Here is a 23,685-nt window from a genome sequence, read left to right as displayed (position 1 = left end):
AGAGGAGACACCCAACGCCGTTTGTTAGAGCCGTTGAAACTCTCATTGTGGAGGGGAGGGAAGAGGCAGACCCAAACTAGTTTGGGATGAGCATATTAGGTAGGACTTGTCAGACTTGCACCTCTCGAAGGACATAGTCGGGGACAAGATTTCATGACGACGTAAGATTAAGGTTGAAGACTTGTAAGGGCTGATACAATTTTGTATTAGCGTTGTCTAGGCCGGTGGCCTTTTCATGTCTTATCCTGGTCTTTATCTCGCTATGAAGTTTTTTCATGTTATTATTATATTGTTCTTACTATTTTACCGAGACTAATAGCTTATTGATGTCATATTTTTAGTTTCTTTTGCTTTATGTTTTCATGGTTCTAAAATACTTTGCATGTCAAGGGATTGTTTTGGTCCTTTTGGAGCCGGGGTCTTACTTGAAGCAATCTCTCTATCGTTTGAGACTGAGCTATGACTTGTCTATATTTTACTCTGCTCATGCCCTACCGATAGCTATGTTATGAATGAAATTATACTGGGTATGGCGAGACAAGTAAATAGAGGGTACTCATGTTGCGGCTCCTCCAAGCCCTTTTTTTCATTTTTTGCTATGTAAAGCATAGTAAGTGCATTAACTTTAGTCACTTAAGTATGATATTAAGAACACCGGATTTTAAAGTGCTCACAAATAAATTTACATGTTTAAAATGGCATAGAATACAATTGTGTAGTCCAAAAGGCAATAGTATGCAGTTGTGTACACCAACACCATTTTGGAAAGGAAAAAAAAACTCAAAATGTGGATATATGAATAAATTGATAGTAGAATGAGATAATTATGGCCAATTAATATTTTCTTTGTAGCTTTTATTTTTAGTTGCCAATAACTTTCATGAGTTGAATGATTTTGTTTTGAGAAATTGGTGGTGAGATTAAAAATTAGATAGAACTAGGAAACAATTTATACGTGTTTGGATGTGGACTTCAAAAAAACATATGGAAGCAATATTCTTTAGTGGTTGTTAAGTTAGTGTTCCGTGTAACAAACGGGTGAAAAATATAGAAAACGTCAAATATACATATATGAATTACATAATGAACATTATAATTTTATAAATTATAAGTTATTATATAATGAATATTAATGCATTGGTAATTGTATATTTTCTAAAATATATAGATTAGTAAAATTAATTTGTATATGTATTTTAAAATAAATTAAAATGAAAGGTTGTGAATCTATACTTATTAAGGAAAAAATAATGTTAGCATCAATTCATCATAGTTGAGTATCATACTGTTACATAATCATCACTTTTTACATTTATTTTTTAGTAATTAAATTATTCATTTTAATAAATCATTTATTAAGTATATTGACGGGTGGTTGCTGGTCAAATGAGAACTTTATTGAAATCATTAGTTAAAAACTTAAAAATGGACATTTTTGTGGACTTTCCCAATAGAAAAAGTATATATAGAGAGAGCTTTTGGGAGCTATGGACAAAATAGGAAGAAGAAGAAAGTATAAAAAGAAGTAATTAATTAGTTGACAAACCATATACGGATATTTTGGAGCATATTTGGTGATACATAAATCAGATTCGTATTATAAAGTACTTTTTGTCTTTCTCGTATTAAATCATAGAATAAAGTTACGCAAATCGGATTTATGCAAGTTATGACTTATGACTATAATAAGTCTACAAGATATAAATAAATATATATACACATATGATAAAGAGGTGATCGCACGATATAACGGAGAACACATACATTATATAAAATTATAGCAATACGATACTCAAAATAAAGAAATATAAAATACTTTTTATATAGTGTAACTTTTGTTTAAAAACATATTAATGTATGAAAAGAATTATGATCTTGTTAACGACTAAATGCTACACTCTATAAGGACTGAACCCTCGAAATCTTATTTTACACCTAAACTACCTTACCATCCCACCAAAGTGGGAATGACAAAAAACTAAAAATCATAATTGTTTCAAAATCATGGGGAAGAGTTGGTTTAAACTTTAAAATGTGGTGTAGTGGTAGGAGGTTAGGGTTTCTCAATGGAGACCCGGGTTCGATTCCCACATACAACACTTTGGGGAGAGTATGGGTGACTCAATGAAGGAATACCAGAATTTTTGTGATCTTTGGTTCGATCCTAAGAACGTTCGGGTTTTACCATCGGTGGGTCTTTAGTGGGGGTGGGTTTGTCCCAACCACCTTTATCTCTTAATCTCCTCTATTGATAAAAATAATAGAATTAAAAGCATCCTCAACTCCAATCTTACTTTGGCTGATCTTCCATGTTAAAGTCCTATCAATTAACAATATATATGACTCAAATAGTCAAATTCCTTGTGTTTTATATCTTGGAATTTTGTTACCTCAATAATCTTCTCTTAAAGAGTAAATGTTTATTATTTATTTAACTCCAAATATTTTAGGTGTTACATTATGAGGTATAATACACTAAAAGATGACTGAGTACGATGATGATGATGATGACTATTGTTATGATTTGCTATAAAAATAAGCACATTATCAAAATCCAATGCCCACTTATGTGATTTGTTTTTATCTATTTTTATTATCAAACTTTCCATCTAATTAATAAGTGAATAAAGGGGTGTGGTGATCAAATAGTAATTGATGAAGAAGAGTATGTGTTGGTGGTTATGTTCAATTATTCTTCACTGAATGTGGGTTGCAGAAACAACCCACTAGAACATGTCTATATCTTGTTTCGGTGCATGGTCTGTCAACTAATGTTACACGTATGTTGTCAGGCCATCTGACAAGCAAAGAAAACGATCGATTTGATTATTTGTGGAATTTGTATTATGCACGCGAGCAATTGGACTTAGGTCAAGATCAATTTCTATGCATGGTCCGTCAACCTATCAAACGTGTCTTCTATACATCCATCAAACACGATAGTCTACAAACTCACCATCATCAACCTATTCATAAGTGTCTTTACACTGTCTGGCACATGTTAGAAGATTTTGGGGGTTGGGAGATGTTGAATAATACACAAATGGAAGGAAGAGTTTTATATATTTCTTTTCGTTTTTAATGGTGGAAACCTTATAAAAACCGTGTAGATAGAGGAACGATTTGTGTTTATCATCCATTCATCGAGCATAGTAGTCTACAAACGACATGCACTGGTGAGAACAATAAAAACCTTCACAACGGAAGGTAGGGGGAGTAGAAGCAGACACAAGCTGACTTGAAATACACAAATTAAGCATAGTTTATTTGACTTGTACATCTCCAAGGATATCCTAAAGACGCAAGATAAAGGTTAGAGATTTTTATAAGCGCATAAATTTGTTTAGTTTGCTTTAGTGTCATAATTTTCCTGGAAAACTTTTCCATATACTTTTTGTATACATTTCTTCGTTGGTGTCGTACACCAGTACTACTTACTACGTACTTTCAAGGTTGTTCGCGATCCTTCTCAACTTTTCGTTCACTTCTCTTTTATTATCCTTACTAGTATTACTAGTTATATCACTTATGGATATCATTAGCTTATTACTATTATTGGTAATTTGGTACCCTCTTTTTCTGATATACCTAGAACTCTATTCTATCTGTATTTTATAATGTATACGTTAAAGAAAATATTTCTTTAAGCAGAGGTTTTTTATGATTACAACTTCTCTATCTCTTGAAAAAAATAAAATGTTTATCTTACTTTTCTTTTTGTGTTTTTTTAACTAATATTAATTAAACAAAAAAATCATACAATATTCAAAACTTGCACTTACAAGGATTTAAACCACGATCTTATATTTGTAAGGGAACACCATACCACTAAACCTTCACCTTGTAAGGGAACGCCATACCACTAAACCAACAGGTGAAGGGTCCGGACAACAAGATAACTTAAGTCGTAATATAATATTACAATATAATAATGAAAAAGTAGGTCAATAATAAAATAAAAAACTATGGGTTATATATAGTATTGAGATATGCATTGAGGCGGGTTTGAACGGTGGTGATTAAACATTAAACATTAATAAAGAAGCAAATGCTGGACCCCTTATTCCTTGCTCAACAATGCAGAAAGATATATAAACTCAAACTCAGCTTCATTGGTTTCAGTTAACACAAACACCCTTTTGTCTTCATCATTAAATCTTTATATTTTTTTCTTCATTCTTCCAAGATTTCATTTTCTTGGAATCAAATTTTGCATCTTTTCTTGTTTTTCACCCTTAAAAACACATAAATAATAATACCCACATAATTCACTTCTTATATTTTTTAAAAAAAAAATAATTTTTATTTTTTTTTAAGTTTCTTTTTTAATCTTTTTGTCAAATTAACGATTTTTATGGGGAAAATTTGAGTTTTTTATATGAATTGGGATTTGTTTTTTTATTTTTTTTAATCTTTTTGGGTTATTTTGGTGTTTGGTGTTTTGCCAGTCTTGATTAGGTTGAATCTTTCAAAAATCCATTTTTTCTTCAAAATTTATCAAATTTGGGATTAGGGTTTCATTCTGAATCCATAATGTCATCTGGGTATGTTCCAATTATCTCCAATTCTATAGTTTTAATAAAGATTATGTGCATATTTACAGTTTCTTGATTGTTAAGTATATATGTGATTTTGTCTCATTTTGGAAATAGATCTGTGAATTAATCTTTTCTTTATTGATATATTGCAATCAATGTAATTAGATCTTGATTTTTTATATGTTTTTGTTTTTGTATATCATTGGATTTATATAATTATGTTATAATGATCATTATTTGCTTCTCTTAAATTGGTAGGAGATTTTTTTTATTAAAATGGTGCACATCTATTTACATTATGGCTTTTGATGAACATAAACATGTTTTTGTTTTTGTATATTATTGGATTTGTGTAATTGTGTTATTATGATCATTATATGCTGCTCCTAAATTGGTATGAGATTTTTTTTATTAAAATGGTGCATATCTATTTACATTATGGCTTTTGATGAACGTGTTTGATGATTTGTTAACAGTCCGAGGCGTGTGCTATTTTTCGGTTGTCTCGTGTGTCATTTTGTTTTAATGTTTGTAAAAATTGAAGCTATAAGCTTATCATGATTATGATTTTTTGATCATTTGGTTAAAAATTGGTTTTGATTTGTGTTAAAAAGGTGTAATTATGTGCATGTCAATTTTCGTTCATGTTAGGGCAGACGTACGGTTTATTATTATTTATTATTTAGCTATGTGATTGCATACTGCATTGCAGATATGACGTTTTCAAGGGTAAATCAGTCATTTGACTACAAAATACGTAATCCTCGGTTTCCATGCACAATACGTCCGCCGTTAGCCCCTTTAAAGATTTCCTATTTATTCATGTTTTCTATCATTAAACTTATTATATGAATTGTGATAAGAGGAAAGTAATGTAATCATAAGTTATGATATAATCTAGATTAGTTTTATGCCATATACGCGATATTGAAAGGATTTTATGCCATAATTGAGTTCTCATTCATTATCTGGTCACGGTCTAAGGTCAATCTGCTTCTAAAATGATTTTATTCAGGTTTTTGATAGTTTAATTTGCAAGTTAGATCCTTACAAATGATGGCTTATTTTATATATTAGAAATTGCTATAAAATTGTGCAAAAGTTTCATGTTTATAATTATTGTGTCTTTTTTATTTGTCAGGACATAACAATCTGATCAAGTTTTATTCAATGGAAACAATGATTAATGAAGAATTAGTTAATGAATGTGAGCCTGTGGAGATTAAACGGATCCTCACGCGTAGAAGCTCATCTCGATATCAACTCTCTGAAACGGGCCTTGGACCACAAATTACTCCCGAGAAACGAAAGAAGGTTTTTATTATGATCAAAATTTATTTCCATCTGATTCGGCATCTTATTTGATTATTATTTTGTAGGAGCGTTCGCCTAAAAACACCATGAAATCGGATGATCAGAATCTTGAATCTTTGGGAAGCCCTCGAAATCAAAAGGTAAAAAGTCATGGTTGCATAATATAATACAAATGGATATAATATTCATTTTTGTATTAATGCAGATAACGGCTAGATGGGATCCATCCGAGGCTTATAGGCCCGATGTAGAAGAAGCTCCAGTATTTTATCCGACTGTCGAGGTAACATTTAAATCACACAAATGGATTTAGTATATTATAGATTTATAGTTTTTAAAAATATGTGTTCATTTTATAGGAGTTTGAAGATACAATCGGTTATCTATCAAAAATAGAACCCATGGCAGAATCTTATGGTATATGTCGAATCGTGCCTCCTGCTTCTTGGAAACCGCCCTGCCCGTTAACCGAGAAAACATTTTGGCAAGAAGCTAAAATCTCAACAAGAATTCAACAAGTTGACTTGCTTCAAAACCGAGAGCCAATGAAGAAACGTAGAGGGCGAAAACGTAAAAGAACATCTACAAAGACTGCAGCAAGAAGAATGAATACAGAGTCAAACGCTTCTTCCGACAAAGACGACAAGTTCGGGTTCCGGTCCGGGTCCGACTTTACATTTGAGGAGTTTCAAGAATTTGCAAACAAGTTCAAGGACCATTATTTCGGGTTGTGCGATGAAAACCCGGGGACGGGACCCACGATTGATGAGATCGAGGGTGAATATTGGAGAATAATTGAACAATCAACGGATGAAGTCGAGGTGTATTATGGAGCGGATTTGGAAACGGGTGTATTCTCTAGTGGCTTCCCGAAAACTGTATCGGTTGATGATAATGAGTTAAACAAGTATGTGAAATCAGGTTGGAATTTAAATAATTTCCCGCGGTTACCTGGGTCCGTCCTATCGTTTGAAGCGTCTGATATCTCGAGAGTTTTAGTGCCGTGGTTATATGTTGGCATGTGCTTCTCTTCATTTTGTTGGGTAAGCTATAAATTTTTATAACTTTAAATTATATATGTTTTTATTGCAATGTTACCACTGACTTATGCTTCTTTTTTTTTGGTTTATTAAAAAGCATGTCGAAGATCATCATCTTTATTCGGTAAACTATATGCATTGGGGTGATCCAAAAATATGGTACGGGGTACCCGGAAGCCATGCTGGCGCACTGGAGCGTACCATGAAGAAGCATCTACCCGATTTATTCAAGGAGCAACCGGATTTACTTCATCAACTTGTAAGCAAATAATAATAATATTAATTATTATTTTTATTTATTTTAACTTAATACAAGTTGCGTGTGTTGTGACAGGTTACTCAGTTGTCGCCTACAGTTTTAAAATCTGAAGGGCTGCCAGTTTACCGAGCTTCACAGCATTCTGGAGAGTTTATTGTAACGTTCCCGAGAGCGTATCATGCAGGATTCAATTGTGGGTTCAATTGTGCAGAGGCTGTCAACGTGGCGCCCGTTGATTGGCTACAACATGGACAAGTGGCAGTTAAGATGTACAGTCAGCAGCGTCGCAAGACATCTATATCACATGATAAGTTGCTACTAGCATCAGCCCGTGAAGCAATCATGGCTCTTCGTGAGCTTTCGGTGTCTAATAATCAAAATCCCGAGCGTTTAAGATGGAAATGTGTTTGTGGGAAGGATGGAATACTTACCAATGCTTTTAAGGTAGATTGATTATTATTTAACTTTATGTCAAGAATAATAATATTATGTGAATAATAATTTATAATTTATTATTATTACAGGCGAGACTTGAGAGGTAGGGTATCTTAGCAGGTTTATGCAAGAGCCTAGGATGGAACATTTTAAAGCAGTGAAACAACTAATCAGATATGTGAAAGGTACAATACAGTTTGGAATCATGTATTCAAGAAAAGATGGAGATGATCTTGTTGGTTATAGTGACAGCAATCATTTAACAAACAGTGATGATGGTAAAAGCACTTCTGGTAATGTCTTTTACTATAATGGTTCTTTAATATCTTGGTGTTCACAAAAGCAACAAACTGTAGCATTGTCTAGTTGTGAAGCTGAATTTATGGCAGCGACAACAACAGCCTGTCAGGCGGTGAGGTTACATGGGCTGCTAGAAGAGATTATAGGAACCAAGCAAAAGGTTGTCACTTTAATGGTGGATAATAAATCTGCCATAGCACTTATAAAAAATCCTGTTTTTCATGGAAGATCTAAGCATATAAACACAAGATATCACTTTATAAGAGAGTGTATAGAGAATGGTCAAATTGTTGTTGACTTTGTAAGTGGGAACATGCAAAGAGCAGATGTGCTAACAAAAGCTTTACCAAGGTTGAAGTTTCTTGAAATGAGGCAGCTACTGGGAGTTATGGACTTGCAGGAACTTTGGAATTAGAGGGGAGATTGTTAGAAGTCAAGGGACTAATTATGACATAATTCCAAAGATAAACGTACTAGTTCAGTTAGTTTGTTACAGTGTTAAACATTCAGGGACTAGAGTGTAATATTTTTTCTGTTATTCAGTTCTACTTGTTAGGTTAGAGTATAAGAACTGAATTTGGTCTTGTGTTCTTGTATTCACTTTTCACTTCACTTTTCAATAAGAATAATCAATGTTGCTTCCTCTTAATTTCTTGTTCTTGATTTTGTACTGATTAACAAATAGCTGCAACCCTTAACTACCGGTGGGTAAGTAAAATTAACCAGATTCCATGATTTGTTTCATTTAATGTCAACTGATATGTATAGTCTTTTTTGTACGATTTCACCACCTATTGCACATCTTAGAGCTTGGAGGAAGCATTATTAGCAATGAAAGATGTGAAACCGATCATGTTGGTGTCCGACAGTGAGCATGCCCCAAATTGGCATTCGGATTTCCAAGCTCATTCTATTCCTTCCCTAAGATGGCATGTTCTCATGGACGCTGATAACAGATACAGCTCTACAGAAAACAGTATGTCACTTGTTAAGTATAATAATATCATAACTTATATAAGTTCAAGTAGTTAGTTATACCATGCCTTACTTTTACAGTTTTAACTACCTGTAAGCTTAAAATACCTTCTCCAAGACCTCATTCATTCAACTACACTTCAAATTGTGATGGAGTAGCTATAGTATGCTTCACTTCAGGTACTCGGTTTTGGAGCATGGTTTTCGTTTTCTCTCATATGAACAAACCGATTTGAACATATTCTTGTTTTAGGGACTACTGGGAAGCCAAAGGGTGTCATGTTAAGCCATTCAGCTTTAATCATACAATCACTAGCCAAAATCGTGACTATCGGTTATAACAAGGATGATGTACTAATTTGCATATTTACCCTTCAACTTGATGTGCAAAATACCATTTTGTGGAAGTAAGTTTGATGTTTAAATAAATACACAGGTGTATCTGCATACTGCTCCATTAGGCCACGTTGGTGGGCTGTCATCAGCTTTATCCATGTTAATGGTGGGAGGATGTCACGTCTTGATGCCGAAATTTGAAGCTAACTCGGCTCTTGAAGCTATTGAAAAGTATCATGTGACTTCTTTCATAACGGTTCCCACAATTATGTCTGATATAATCTCTTTAGTCAGGTGTATTTTATGAATACATGTTAACGTTTAGTTAAAAGTATCATATTAATCTTATATCAGATTTTCAGGGCCAAATATACACGAAAAGAGTTCCCCATGGTTAAAAAGATTCTGAATGGCGGTGGCAGTCTTTCAACCAGCCAAATCAAAGATGCTACTGGCATTTTTTCTAATGCTAGACTTTTCACAGCTTATGGTTTGTATATGTTCATATTTCTATTTTCTTCGGTTTTCCTCCAAATTATATGTGAATTGTAAAGTTAACTCCTTTGTATTGAAGGGATGACGGAGGGTTGTTCGTCTTTAACGTTTATGACCCTTAACGATCCTACAAAGCAAATAACTGTTGAAAAGATTGGTATTTGTGTTGGAAAGGCTGCACCACATGTGGAGTTAAAGATCAAAAGTGAGGATTCAACTGATGTTGGAGAAATATTAACACGCGGGCCCCACATGATGATTGGATATTGGAACCAAGTTCAAATGAAAGAAAGTCATGGGTGGCATGAAACTGGTGATATCGGGCGGATAGACCATGATGGCAATTTATGGCTCATTGGGCGCATGAAAGGGCGTATCAAAAGTGGAGGCGAAAAAACATTTATCCTGAAGAGGTAAGGTAAGCATCTCCAAATTAAGAATGATGATTTGACAAGCGTTGTTAATATGTAGAACTTGTGTGTTAATAATGTAGGTAGAAAGTGTAATATTAAAACATCCTGGAATATCTGCGACTGCAGTCATCGGGCTTCCAGACAACCGTTTGACCGAAGTGGTGGTTGCTTGCGTTCAGCTGAACCACAACTGGACATGGTCAGGTTCGGGTTCATGTTCAGACCACTCGGCTATACAATGCATATCCAGTGAAACACTCCAGCAGTTTTGTAGAACGAATAACTTGACCGGGTATAAATCGTTATATAATTATATCAAAGTTGTCGTGTTTAATATTCATTTCTTTTATACAATTTCAGGTTCAAAGTTCCTAAAAAATTTATAAGATGGAATAATAAATTCCCATTGACAACAAGTGGGAAATTGAGAAGAGATCAACTCAAAAGTGAAGTTATGCTTCACTTGAAGTTAATATCAAGCAGTTTATAAAATGAAATCTATGCTTGGATTGAGGTAAATATGTCATGCTTAACTGTTTTTTTTTCTTTCTTTTTTTTTTGCATAAATTAAGATGATATTTGACTAATATATAGTTCCATGAAATGAACAGGTTCAATTTTGGGACGATTTATGCATGTATAGAGGTGGAAAATTAACGGGTCGGGCAACGGGTCAGAACTGATTGGGCAAGACCGACCCACAAGAACTTTTGTCTATTCCTTTTTAAATTGTAATTTGTTTATGTATGCATTTTGAATTTGTTATGGTTACCTTCTGATACATTTGCACCTTATTAAAATTAGTTGCATTTACTCATATGATATGTTTGAAGTTAGATAATTTTATATCAACCCATTTATTGTAATCTTTGTCAACTAATATGCAGGGTGTAGCTGCTAGGTGAGACTGAAAACTATACTGTTTTCGGGTTTTTCAAAAGAACCAAAACCGAATATGATACTGAACCAAAAGAAAAAAATGCTAGTTCAGTTGATTAGATTTGACCTGAAATGAGAATATGGTAATGATGCTGTGATTAATAAAAATAAAATATGGTATTGGGCTAGGTTGTAATAGGCTGAACATACAATCTGGCCTATTGGGCTACACAGAAATTGTTTAAAATTTAACATGATCATCATCATGTTAAAACCGGTTTGGGACCGGTTTTAGGCAAACTGAACCGAACCGGTTTCGGTTTAAAACCGGTTTCACCCAAACCGGTTCTCAAACCGACCCAAACCACCAGTTTCAGGACCGGTTCCTCTTAAAATCTACCAAACCGGTTTGAGAAAAACCTGTTCAAAACCGGTAAAACCGGTTTATAAACCGGACCCAACCGACTTGACTGGGCTGGCCTTTCTTGCTTCTAAACTGGTCCATAAACCAAACCGGTTTGAGTCAAACCGGTTTTGACCCGTCGTTGACCAAACCGGTTCAGTTTATAAACCGGTTCGGTTTGGATTTAAAACCGGTTTTGTACACCTCTATGATGATGTTAAAACTATATGGGACATAAATAATTGTATATACGAGTTTGGTTTAAACTGAAATGATAATTTTGGAACTGAAAACCCAATTCGGCTTTTGTTACATACCAAATCGAAAACCGGTTATATAATTCAATTCGGTTTTAATGATTTTGGTTAGGTTCGGTTTTTTGTTTAATCGGTTTAAGAGCATATATTTGGTTCGATTACAAGTTTATGGAGAACATATATTTGTTAAAAAACGTTGCAAGTAGCCTATTTCAAAAATAAAATGGTTAATTTGATTTCAATATGTATATCTTCATATATTCTTAAATGTTTCTTACTTTATTAGAAGAGTTAATGGCCAATTCTGTCCCTGTGGTTTGCTACTTTCACCACTTCAGTTCAAAGTTTGAAATTTTGTCAATTTAGTCTTCATAGTTTTAAATATTAGCCAATTATATCCCATCCGTCTAACGGCATCCTGCTATGTCGTTAGTTTAAGGGTATTTTTGTCTTTCTTCTTTTTATTTTGAGTAGATGGTCATTTTAGTCCATGTGGTTTGATACTTTTGCCACTTCAGTCCAAAATTTGAAAATTTGTCAATTTAATGTTTGGTTTAATTCAGTTTATTATTATTTTTTTTTGTCTATAACCCTGAAGAGCATAACCCAAGCCCAAAATCATAGAGCAACCTCCAATACAGGTGTGCATTTACTCTGTTGACAACAGTAATCGTACCCCCCTCGTATTTAGTTTCTAGACATTTCCTAAACTCTCCCTTATGGTGGAACTCAATGGTAAAGTGATCAAGATAATTCCCTGAAACCGAGTTGTATAGAAAAAACTAAAAATCATTTCTTTGAATGATGTATAATAGTTGATTTTGACCCAGATTTTCGTTATTGTTACGATATGTTAATCTCTAAACCCTAACTTTATGCATTCATTAAATAAATAAATAAATAAATTGAACATTAAATTGACAAATTTTCAAACTTTGGACTGAAGTGGCAAAAGCAATAAACCACAGGGATGAAAATGAAAATAAAAAGAAGAAAGACGAAAATACCCCTTAAACTAACGGCATAGCTGGATGCCGTTAGACGGATGGGGCGTAATTGGCTAAGATTTAAAACTATAAGGACTAAATTGACAATTTCAAACTTTGGACTGAAGTGGCGAAAGTAGCAAACCACAGAGACGAAAATGGGCATTAACTCTTATTAGAATCAAAAAGTAGATGTGAATAAGATGACACTCGATGAGCAAAATAAATCTGTATAGTATTTTTATTTTATTTTAATAACGTTAATGCAAGTAGTTGTTGGGGGACTCTGAAAGGCTTACCAGTCATATACAACCTATCTTACACGAGTTCGAATCCTATAACAGTTATGTTCTCTCCTGTTAGTTGCATATACTTATTGGAAACGAACTAGGTACCCCATAAGGTTACTGCAAAATACACGTGGTTCGAACCATGGTAAGTTCTTCTTGCCTCATACTTAACCCGGTCAACATTTGCCAACTATGCTAATTTGTAATTTGAGATTTAATGCATATGGTAGGTACATGCTTTAAAAACATGTTTTTGGTATGGATGCTCTTATTTCAAAATTCAAACCCCGTGTCACAGCTATCAAATTGTTATTCTTTTATTACCCTTTATGTCAAATCTAATTTCATTTCTTATAGTTGAAATGAAAATGTAGAATAAAGTACAATGAAACACTTAATTTATTTATTCTTGTAGTCTCATGATACGAAGTTGAATACTTTTCAGTAGCTTCAAAACAATATCAAATTTGACTAATTAATTAACTAAAAATGTTATACATAACTATTCTCAACGGACATCTCTTGAACATCTACGGGCAAGGTCAAAGACTCGACATAAAATCTGAGAGAAAGAAGCAACGTATGATTTTAATGTAGATATACTTTGCACGTATGTAAATGAACAAGTGCATATGTATAAATGAACAAAACCGTAAAGGTCTTCTTTTACTTCGCGTTGAAGAATTATGAGATTTACATGTAGAAGATTAATGTAACAATCAATGAACATATTATAAAAATAAACGAAGAGTTGAATCTTTTCTCCATATGAATTCGTCTCCATTATTGATAAATATTTTTATCTTTTGGTTTAAATTGTGTGTATATGTTATATACAATTATTAAATTTTAAATTATTTAGAACTCAAATCTCCCGTTTTAAATTGATACCGTCGATTCAAGAATCGACCCCGTTAGAAAACTATTGTTGTGGTTGAGAGGATGGTTAAAGGCTTCACAACACATGGTCTAAAATACACGAAAATCGTATTTATAAATCTTCAATAGTTTGATTTTGATCATCTTTATATTATTATTTTTTTTGTTTATAATATTTGTATGCTTAAAAGTGACAAAACATAATTTTAGATACCACTAGTCAAAAATTGAAACGTGAATATTTCATATTCGTCATATAAACTTAAAAGAGTGTGAAAGTTATGGTTAATACTGAATAAAACAACAAACCCGTATATTGGTTTTCTCATCGATTTTTTTAATCTTATTTTTACATTACTTAATTCATTTATATTTGGTAACTAGTTTGAGGCCCGTGTACTACACGAGTAGTTCTTGAAAATACAATATTTAATAAATAATCAGTATACAAGAAACAATAAACCCGTTAAACATATTAATACATTCGTTGTATAATTGGTATCTCCCCAATGGAGAAATGATGCTAGCCCTTTTTCCTTCGATGACAGAGATTGAAATGGATAAAGTGGATTCTCTCTAATGGTGAAATGAGACTGATTTCTAGATTTCACTGATTTCAGTGATTGAACTGATGGCAACTAGCGAGCAATCTTACTCAATAGGGGCATAAGCCAACACCAACCAATCTCTTTCTTCCCACGCATCATATGAGTAAGCGGAGCTCTAAAGTTAACCCAAGCTAAGTAATCGACGCGACGCTCAAATTGGATTTCTTACTCCAGAAAAGAAAGACCTATCAAATGTTTGAATAAAAAATAGGAAATAAATATTAAATTAACAAATTTTGAAGCATAAACTTTAAGAGTGATAGCTATTATTTTACTATTATAAATTTATTAAAAATTGTGAGGTTTAATGAAGTGACAAATGACAAAACTTGTAGCATTTTATTAGAGAGTATAGACTCTAATTTCATAATTGGTTGTGAACCGTGTTTCATACATGACCTAATACCCTTCAACTATCCATTAGGTATCGGCATACCAGACATACCTACCATTTTATTACATATTACATGTTAGGATTTTCGGATATATGTCTTATTAAACAAATGAGAAATATAAAACTAAAAAGTATTATATTGGTATACTATTCTATAATCCAAGTCCAAATAAAAATAAAAATAAAATGTTAACATGTATAGTTTAGGTAAATGAGTATGTGTATTTCATGTTAATGGGACGAGTATCGTCTAATACCATAGATGTCTAATACTTGTAAATTTTTCCTTAATAAACAAAGATATAAATAAATAAATAATAAACATAAAATGATATATCAACTTATATCAAAGGGTAAAATAAAAAAAAAGATTGCAAACGTCACATAAGTTTTAATAATCGGTGATTCCTGTCAGCTTTCATCTACAAAGTTTCACAGCATATTATTATTATTTCTTCATCTTCTTCTCTCCTATATTATAGCTTGTTAGCTCACTGTTCATTTCACAGAATCTAATGGAGTACGAAAGGATTCACAGTCACAAGCCTCCTCAGGTTATTAATTATTTATTCATTACCCCTGTTCATCTTCTTGTTTTTACTATTCTGCAAATATACCAGTAAATAAATATTATATATATTTATATATATGTATGTATGTATACAGTATACAGCAAAACCAGTAGAATCTCTGTCATTGTTTCCATTTACACGCAACATATATACAGTAATATGATTCACTCAACATTTATAAACTTGTTAATAATATTATTTTTGTGTTGTGGATTTGAATATTATATTATCATATATAGGTTGGAATAATATCTCCTAGTAAGTTGAGGATGAAGCTGACTGGACAAAAGAAAAAAGATGCAGCAAGAACATCTCCTTGTAAAGTTCAACATGATACAGAGTTTGTTAACAACTGTTTATTAGCTTCTGATTCTAATCAAGAACAAGGTATGCCTGTTTTATGTTTTTTTATTATTCATTTTCAATATTGTTTCAAACTTGAAATTAACCTTATATATTTTGCTTCCATAGATTATGATTTGTTTTAGTGTTTAGATCATCATGTGTTAAATAAATCTTAGATTTAAGTAACTGATTATTATTATTATTATTATTATTATTATTATTATTATTATTATTTTCCAAAAATCTTTTCTTGCGGTTAAACCGGTCACTACTGATTAATTTTTTGCTAATCGGTGACATTTCGGTCAGACCGGTCAAAAAAATTAAACTTTTTTAATATTTTATTTATTTATTTATTTTCAAAGGCAGTCGGATCTTGGTTTTGTCATTGTTTGTTATGTTTACTTTTAACTGGCTACATTTGAAGTATTTATGTCAGCATTTATGTGTAATTTTTCAAAATTGTAATATATATATATATATATACACACGCACGTTTAAAAAATTGCACATAAAATTTCCAATCTGATTAATCCCTAGTCGGTACCGGAATAAAACATTATGGATTGATGTCACATTCACCTTTTAGTAAAGTAAGTTTTTACCCCAAAGATGTTCTTTCTTTAGCAAGACAAAGATATGCTTTTACTCATGTGTAAACGAGTAAATCAATAATGTTTTTGGTCCCAATTGAATTTAAAAAAAGTAAAAATAATAATGATATTGACATGTTTTATATCAAGTTTTTGGATTATGATTGTGGATTTGTGGTCCTAAAACTGCAGCTTCTAGCATGGGGATTTCATTGTTGACATTCGATAACGAGCAAGTTAAAGATCATACGAAAGAGGATCGTGTGAAAGCCCATCAGTTTCAAAAGCCGGATTGTAGTAGTTCGAGTTCAGTTCATCCTGTAAGATCATTAGAAGATGATAATCTTGATTATGATAGTAATGCTAGTTCATCTAGCTTCGAGTTTCATAAACACGAAAGATCGACTCACAACGCTATTTCAAGGTCATTGTTAAGGCCCATGTCTTCGAAATGGAATGATGCTGAAAAGTGGATTATTAATAAGCAAAATGTTCATAATCATAGTTCGAAAAACGGTATACAAAACCAAGGAATAGTGAATGGGATTAGAAGTTATTCTGAATCTATTAGCTCGGTTAAACGAGTTGACTTATTGGGTCAAACTAATGAAACGAGTGGGTCAACTGATCAATGTCCTGAAGTAAGATCTGTGTCAATGAGAGACTTGGGAACGGAAATGACACCGATACCAAGTCAAGAACCGTCAATGACTTCCACGCCCGTGGGGGCCACAACCCCGCTTCGTAGTCCAAGTTCTTCAATTCCGTCTTCACCTAAAAGAAGCGGGCCCACGGTTAACGAAGATTCAAAGACCCCAAAAGAGTTGACCGAGCAAGAAGTCAAACTTAGAACGCGCAAGGAGATTTTGCAGCTTGGTATGCAGCTAGGGAAGACGAACATAGCTGCGTGGGCGAGCAAAGAAGATATGGAAAAAGTGTCGGGTTTTGAAAACGACAAGCGGGAAGAGGACGCGTTAAGGATTGAATATGAGAAACGGGCTGCTGCGTGGGAAGATGCTGAAAAGGCCAAACATAATGCAAAGTATTACTTTTTAAGTTTTAACTCGCTTTATTAAATTTCTTTAGTTTTATCCGGTTGTATATGTTTAACCGTTTAGTTAACTTTTTTTACGTTTAGATTCATGCGCGAAGAGATTAAAATCCAAGCTTGGGAGAGTCAGCAAAAGGCAAAACTTGAAGCTGAAATGAAAAGAATAGAGGTAATTTAATATTATGATTTTTCTTGTTAAAATTTTAATTAATATAATATTATAATCATGGTTATATATGTTTAGGTTGAAGTTGAACAAAAAAGAGCAAATGCTCAAGCAAAGATGTTAAAAAAGATTGCACTAGCAAAGCAAAAGTCCGAAGCGAAACGGGCTGCAGCTGAAACCGCGAAAAGCAGGCACGCAGCACGGGCAGCAGCACAGGCGGAGTACATTCGACAGACGGGGCGCATACCGCCATCGTCTCCTAACAGTTGTTGTGGTTGGTCATGAAATTTAATGATATGTAATTAGTTTGGTTTGGTGGTTTATGGTGTTTGATATCTGCTTAATTTATTGTTTGGATTTGTTGCCAGTGGCCCAATAATTTTTATTATTTGTTTTTTTATTTTATTATTATTATTATTATTATTATTATTATTATTATTATTATTATTATTATTATTATTATTATTATTATTGTTGAGTAGGTAATTAGGATGGTCCTGTGAGGTGGTGGTCAAAGTCAAGAAATGGGAAGCATGTGGGTTGTACTTTCTAGGAAATTCCTTTGTTGACTGCTTGCATTACCCTTTGACTAGTACCTTACATTTTTAGAATAAAATCTTGGAAATCATTTATACCTAATATTATTTATATAAATATAAGTAATATTAAACTATTAGGTAAGGATCCTAATAAAAAACCTAACCTTGAGAATCATTTTGTATCACTAAAACAACCTCAAAAATATATAAAACAAAATTTTTTTAAAAGTAAAAAAATAAAAATTCTTATATCTTATTCCGGTTTAATATGTGTATAATTTCATTTAATCTCTAGTTACGTAATGTACATATACGTACAAAATCATTTACATCAAACAGTACATGTGTGTATAAAAGATATGTATGTACATATTATACATATATGTATAATTTAGCTAAACCGAGACGTTTTTTTATGAAACCGGGATGATAAATAAGACTTTTGGTTTTTTTACTTTTTTCATTTTTGTGTATTTTTGTTCATGATTTTTTTTATTTTTTGATTTTTTATAGTCTAAAATGATTATCAATTTTCAAATAATTCTCACATGTTCTTGATCCTTAAACTATTAATATGTACTCAATAAAAACTATATTTGTTTTAAGTGGTGTGTAGATGTAGAGTACATCCAAACTAATTCCTAGTTAAAACAAAGATGTAATGTATTAAAGTCTAGGACAATGCCTATAAAAAGTATTTTGTATTTTTATTATTTTTTATTATCTAATGTATTATTTATGTACTAGGATATTGGCCCGTGTTACACACGGGTGGAAAATATTTCAGGCGTCATATATATGTAGATATCATAAGAATTTTTTACCGTGTTCTCTACAAAATCACAGTATGTAGGAAACATATGTATAAATGGTTGAATGAGAAACGTTATAAATATACAAATAACTGAATTGTTAAAATAATAGTCATACTAAAAAAGGGAATACAAAATCAGTTAAAAATAATTAATTGTGGTCAAAATCGGTTTTTAAATCATTTGAAAGCAAATAGTTAGTTATGATTGTGGAAAACATTAATTAGTAAGATCATGATTATAGAAAATATCAATTAGTTGATGTGGCAATTATATAGATGGAAACCGGATGATTTGTAAGCCTATGTGGACATCTGGTTGAAGGACATGTGTATATTTTGTATTGCTTTAATAGTATATAGTAAGATGTATGTAATTAAATTTTTTTACCCTGTCATTCCTTTTAAGTTTCTATTACACTTGTCTTTACAGCTATAACTCCTTAAGTAATTTTAAGGGAATATGTTAACATAGATGATAGATGACTGATTACTCCTAAAGGTTTTTAAAAGTTCCTTAAAAGACTAACATACATTAATAAAGTGAATATTAAAGTTTAGCACAATCATTATAATATGATGATTTTGGATCTTATCTCACTTATTTAGTTTTATACAACAAAATAAACTAGTCTAGTTCTGTCTAGCTAGAGTAAAATTTTTAACTAATTTGTGTTTGTCAATTAGGTAATTGAAATATATATTTAGTTGATTAATCATCATTTTTTATCTAAATTTTTAAAATGATAAAACATGCTTATAATACATGTTTCAAACCGGACTAAAACAAAGGTTAAACAACCAATTCAAAGTTTCAAACCGGACTAAAACATTAAACCGCCAAACTACAAAACCAAACTGTAAACCGAACCGTTCATATCTTAAACAGTTTACGACCACCTGTAACGACAACCAGTTAAGCACATAAAACACTTAGTAGGGAAACATATAATACATAACCTCAAGTCCGGTGTATAATCCGCATACATAAGATCATATTAATTACAGATTCGTGTTCATAAGTACCTAAAGCTCATAACCAACCAACTTACCTACCTTAAGTGCCTCTTAAGTAACATTACATATAATATAACCATAAAATCCTACCATGAACTTGGTTCAGAATTCAAGCGAACCGACCGGTGTGACCCCATTGCTCAGGTTCATAGACTCTTGCCTGTTCAGAGTATAGCTACTGTCCGAGGGTTCCTGTATCTGAACCGGGTCAAGACCCTCCGTCTGCTGAACCTCTTGCGACGACAGTACTTTAATGCACCAAACTTTGCTCACAAAATCCCTAGACAAAAACATATTCTGTCAAAACGGGCCCGAAGTTTTTTGGGATTAAGAATTAGATAACTTACGGCCAAGGATCGTCACCGAGGAGACGAACATTATTCTCCCGGTCAACAAATACAAGCTGCCAGCCTGATCTTAACGGGTCATCGAGTTGGCTTTCGAGACCAAACATTTGACCGATTTCATTTCTCAGCTCATCATAACCGCTGAGTTTGCCTATATCGAGTGACAACCCGAACACCCCGTTTTATAAACCTATTAAAAAATACCGAAAACACACATCGGTTAACCATACACGAATTATAAACATCGTTGGGTGATAAAAAAATTTTTACCTGAACAAAGGTCTGAGTGGGCGGGTTCGTTTGACCCGCGTTTTCAGGAGACTGCAGGAAACCCGACCCGTCAAGACAACTTGAAGCTGTAACTGGTGGATTGACCGAAAACGTGTTTCCTGCATTACTAATATTATAGTTGGAAGAAGTCAAAGGCATAGTCAATGCATCACCATCACTAAAAAGATTCGGGTTATCTATGTTAACTCCAAATAAAAGATTACTATGCGGGTCATTGTTCGGGTCTTGATCAAGTGAAGACTCTCGTCCAGGGAAAGGCGGTAACAAAACCGTGTTTTGTGAAAGGTTTGCATGTGATGGTGGGCCCATCTGTTCAACTTGGTGAAGAAGAGATTGTGACGAGCCCGAGACGAGAAGTGGGTCAACCGCAACGCGTTTTGCGGGCCAGCCGGTGGAAGTTAACATAGATGTGGACCGAGGCATGTTAAGAAGATGTGAAGTTTCATCATGAGAAAACGGGCCTAAAAGGCCCGTGGGATTTCCACTCGAATTAGAAAAGTTTTGGTTTTGGATTGGAGAGATCATGGGGAGTAAAGTTTGTTGTCGGTTACTGAACGGGTTTTCGGGAATGAAAGTCGGTTGGTGTACCATCTGGGCCGGGCCCAGCGCGACCGATCCGGTTACGCCCATTTGACGTGGTTGAAATTGTAGAAGTGACGGGTTTGATGGTTTTAAAGAATCCATAGTCCTCATCTCCTGCAATGCAGCTGCAGCCATTGCTTGGTAAGCATCGGTTTGCAAATCGAGCATGCCCGTATCGAGCCGGGGTTGCAGCCATGGTGAACCGCCTAGCCCTTGAAAGTTAAGAGAGTGGACCCCACGGTCACACGGGTCTCCTCGGAGCCACATCATTGGCAAGTTCATTCCTAAGTCCTCTTCTTTTATCCCTAATTCAAACAAGTAACAATATTAAGTTTTGAAGATGGCAAATGACCAAAAAACCCCGTTTTTAGTTTAGAAAATTACCACCGAAAGATGGAAGCCCCGATGGCCACGGTCGTTTAAGCCTGAGGGGGAATTGAGAAGGGTACATTGGGAATGTGGTTAATGGTTCAATCTCCCAAAGTGAAACTCTAGGTTGTCTTTCTCCAGCTGTTGACTCGTCCCACCCGACCTTAACGGACCGCCAGTGTGAATTGGGCCAACGGGCCGGGTCCAAGTCACTAATGCCAGTAATAGTGCCCATATAACTGAAACAAGTACAATTTTAGTAAAACAAAAGGCATGTTCAAAAAGTTAATTTCAAACATACCGTCGAACGCTCGATTCTTCAGTTTCAAACAACATTCGAAAACGCATGCCGACAGAAACACGCGTATGATACACAGCCTTAACATATTTAGCAAGTGGTATGACAAATTCTGATGGACTTTGCCTGTAAAGAATCTTGATTTTAGTCAACTTAAAGTTTCATGAATATAACTTAACTAATTAAAAAATGTACCTTGGATTATAAAAAATGGTAAACCGGCTATTAGTGGCTGCAGCATGTGCAGCTGCAGCAAGAAGCCCGAGATGCATGCTGTCACTGGATAAAACCGAAGAAGGCATAACGGTTTGAGGTCGGTTCGCACGCCGGATTCCTAACAGCAACTGGTTTTTCTCATTCCTATGCAAAAATAAAATTATTTTCATTCATGTGAAACAAATGATATTATAATGTATACAAATTTCTTACCATATGAATAAGACCGAATCACCTGCAACAAGTCTTTTTGCACTTACATAAACACTCCAACCCGTTGTTAAAAGATGCCTTTTTGGCTGTCCTGAAATTTATAGTGTACAAAATAGATTAAAGATATAAACTTTTCAAAACATTAATGTCAAAACTCTATTTATTTACTAATCAAGTCACAAGCATACCACGAAATATGTGTCTAAATTTCCATTCATTATCATGCAAGTCTCGTGCAATCAGTTCTTGAGCCGGAGGTTGTTGTGAAAAGTCCTGCAAATTTAAATATATCGGTCAACGTTAGTCAAAGTGTGAGTTGCAAAATGATAATTTTGGTGCAGGAGTGGGATGTATTCTAGCTTACCAACGGAGGAAACACTTTCTCGGCTGCACGACGAGGAACCGAGAATCCACCGTGCGTGCTAGTATCACTTGCGGTTAACGTTTTACAAAAATAATTCATGGGCTGTTTGCTTGGGGCACCCAAATCCGCGGGAAGGAACGCCTCTTTTTGCTCGTCCTATTTAAATCACAATAATACACGATTGTATCATAAGTTTTTTTTTAAATAATATGATTATAGGGAAAGAACATACGGAGGTCAGTGGTTGCAATGTCATTTGAGCGTAAACCTCATCAGTCTCCACATCTGCCTGATGACAATATTTGAGTCACGCAACAAAGATATAAAGAAAAGAAACAAAATAATTTATAACTTATATTTATAAAAGCTTGTTTACATGCATGGTGACATTGTGAAGTTGACAAATGAGTTGAGGTGGCAAGCTCGGATAATTGGGAGTATGCGCATCAACTTCTTTATTTGTTGATGCAGCAACCTACATGACATACGATTATATATAACCAAAACAAGCCCAAAATAATTTATATAAAGCCGGTTAAGAACTTAAAATTAACCTGCTCACTATGACCCTGCGGGAAGTAAACCACCCGAGTTCCAACGGTTGGAAGCGAGACAAGTGGGCCCGCGCAAGCATGCCAAAGTTCAGAATTCAAACATCTTTTTTCCCCTGCAAACGAAACCAAATTATTATTAAAAAAAAAAAAACTTTTAACGCGACTAACAATCGTTAATTTGTAACAATGATGTTCAACATCTTTGTTGTGTCTAATAAGTTATAACCTCTGAATAAACTTATATAATCGAAACGAGAGTTATTAATAGAAAGTGCTAGTTCTAATTCTAATTCTAATTCGGTAAATATAGTTTAAGCAATATGATCAAAACCAACAACAAGCAATAGATAAAACCAATAACTAATGATTGCAAATATACAAGTGATAAAGAGTGAAAAGAACAAACCTTCAGGCAACAGTAGAGAGCTTCATTTTCAGAGCTTCAAACAACAAAGATACTAGAAAACAATCAAGAATCTCAAGAACTAACCACACTATCAAAAGGGACCACTTTTCCTTTCAAGATCAATGATTCTTGCTTCCTTTTAACAAAAAA

At 33.6% G+C, this 23,685-nt stretch overlaps 3 protein-coding genes and 1 pseudogene across 4 annotated transcripts; 3 read left to right on the top strand and 1 right to left on the bottom strand.

Moving 5' to 3' along the window:
* The first annotated feature begins 5,492 nt into the window (after positions 1 to 5,492).
* On the top strand, positions 5,493 to 7,604 carry LOC143534886 (lysine-specific demethylase JMJ18-like). The gene is made up of 7 exons (XM_077029260.1): positions 5,493 to 5,509; positions 5,641 to 5,852; positions 5,918 to 5,992; positions 6,058 to 6,135; positions 6,212 to 6,895; positions 6,990 to 7,151; positions 7,227 to 7,604. Exons 2-7 carry the CDS (start codon positions 5,709 to 5,711, stop codon positions 7,602 to 7,604), a joined length of 1,521 nt encoding a protein of 506 aa, XP_076885375.1. The 5' UTR covers positions 5,493 to 5,509; positions 5,641 to 5,708.
* Positions 7,605 to 8,572: 968 nt separating this feature from the next.
* Positions 8,573 to 10,643, top strand: LOC143534848 (2-succinylbenzoate--CoA ligase, chloroplastic/peroxisomal-like; annotated as a pseudogene). Its single transcript, XR_013135618.1, has 9 exons — positions 8,573 to 8,594; positions 8,694 to 8,862; positions 8,943 to 9,041; positions 9,115 to 9,212; positions 9,298 to 9,491; positions 9,560 to 9,687; positions 9,772 to 10,105; positions 10,186 to 10,397; positions 10,466 to 10,643. The product of XR_013135618.1 is annotated as a 2-succinylbenzoate--CoA ligase, chloroplastic/peroxisomal-like (transcript).
* Positions 10,644 to 15,616: 4,973 nt separating this feature from the next.
* Positions 15,617 to 17,833, top strand: LOC143534869 (uncharacterized). Its single transcript, XM_077029244.1, has 4 exons — positions 15,617 to 15,760; positions 16,504 to 17,353; positions 17,450 to 17,531; positions 17,607 to 17,833. The coding sequence occupies exons 1-4, from the start codon at positions 15,643 to 15,645 to the stop codon at positions 17,811 to 17,813; spliced, it is 1,257 nt and encodes a 418-aa protein (XP_076885359.1). The 5' UTR covers positions 15,617 to 15,642; the 3' UTR covers positions 17,814 to 17,833.
* A 1,982-nt stretch (positions 17,834 to 19,815) lies between these two features.
* Positions 19,816 to 23,243, bottom strand: LOC143534868 (auxin response factor 6-like). The gene is made up of 12 exons (XM_077029243.1): positions 23,130 to 23,243; positions 22,952 to 23,050; positions 22,808 to 22,864; positions 22,576 to 22,731; positions 22,400 to 22,484; positions 22,212 to 22,302; positions 21,978 to 22,142; positions 21,786 to 21,908; positions 21,500 to 21,723; positions 20,506 to 21,420; positions 20,243 to 20,426; positions 19,816 to 20,175 (listed from the first exon to the last, which is right to left on the bottom strand). Exons 2-12 carry the CDS (start codon positions 22,955 to 22,957, stop codon positions 19,998 to 20,000), a joined length of 2,184 nt encoding a protein of 727 aa, XP_076885358.1. The 5' UTR covers positions 22,958 to 23,050; positions 23,130 to 23,243; the 3' UTR covers positions 19,816 to 19,997.
* Between the last annotated feature and the right edge of the window lie 442 nt (positions 23,244 to 23,685).

The sequence above is a fragment of the Bidens hawaiensis genome, unplaced genomic scaffold (genome assembly GCF_021521415.1).
Source record: "Bidens hawaiensis isolate Kalapana, Puna unplaced genomic scaffold, B.hawaiensis_p1.1 tig00010347_1, whole genome shotgun sequence".
NCBI lineage: Eukaryota > Viridiplantae > Streptophyta > Magnoliopsida > Asterales > Asteraceae > Bidens > Bidens hawaiensis.
This window is presented reverse-complemented; position numbering and strand designations above follow the sequence as displayed.

What these genes read in the sequence shown, in the direction of transcription:
- LOC143534869 (XM_077029244.1), top strand. Translation starts at nt 15,643, where the DNA reads ATGAAGCTGACTGGACAAAAGAAAAAAGATGCAGCAAGAACATCTCCT. An exon ending in TGATTCTAATCAAGAACAAG is followed by an intron (nt 15,761 to 16,503) that starts GTATGCCTGTTT and finishes CTAAAACTGCAG; the next exon opens with CTTCTAGCATGGGGATTTCA. An exon ending in CTGAAATGAAAAGAATAGAG is followed by an intron (nt 17,532 to 17,606) that starts GTAATTTAATAT and finishes ATATATGTTTAG; the next exon opens with GTTGAAGTTGAACAAAAAAG.
- LOC143534868 (XM_077029243.1), bottom strand. An exon ending in ATTTAGACACATATTTCGTG is followed by an intron (nt 22,303 to 22,399) that starts GTATGCTTGTGA and finishes TATAAATTTCAG; the next exon opens with GACAGCCAAAAAGGCATCTT. An exon ending in GATTCGGTCTTATTCATATG is followed by an intron (nt 22,143 to 22,211) that starts GTAAGAAATTTG and finishes ATTTTTGCATAG; the next exon opens with GAATGAGAAAAACCAGTTGC.
- LOC143534886 (XM_077029260.1), top strand. Translation starts at nt 5,709, where the DNA reads ATGGAAACAATGATTAATGAAGAATTAGTTAATGAATGTGAGCCTGTG. An exon ending in GCTTCTCTTCATTTTGTTGG is followed by an intron (nt 6,896 to 6,989) that starts GTAAGCTATAAA and finishes TTTATTAAAAAG; the next exon opens with CATGTCGAAGATCATCATCT. An exon ending in CGGATTTACTTCATCAACTT is followed by an intron (nt 7,152 to 7,226) that starts GTAAGCAAATAA and finishes GTGTTGTGACAG; the next exon opens with GTTACTCAGTTGTCGCCTAC.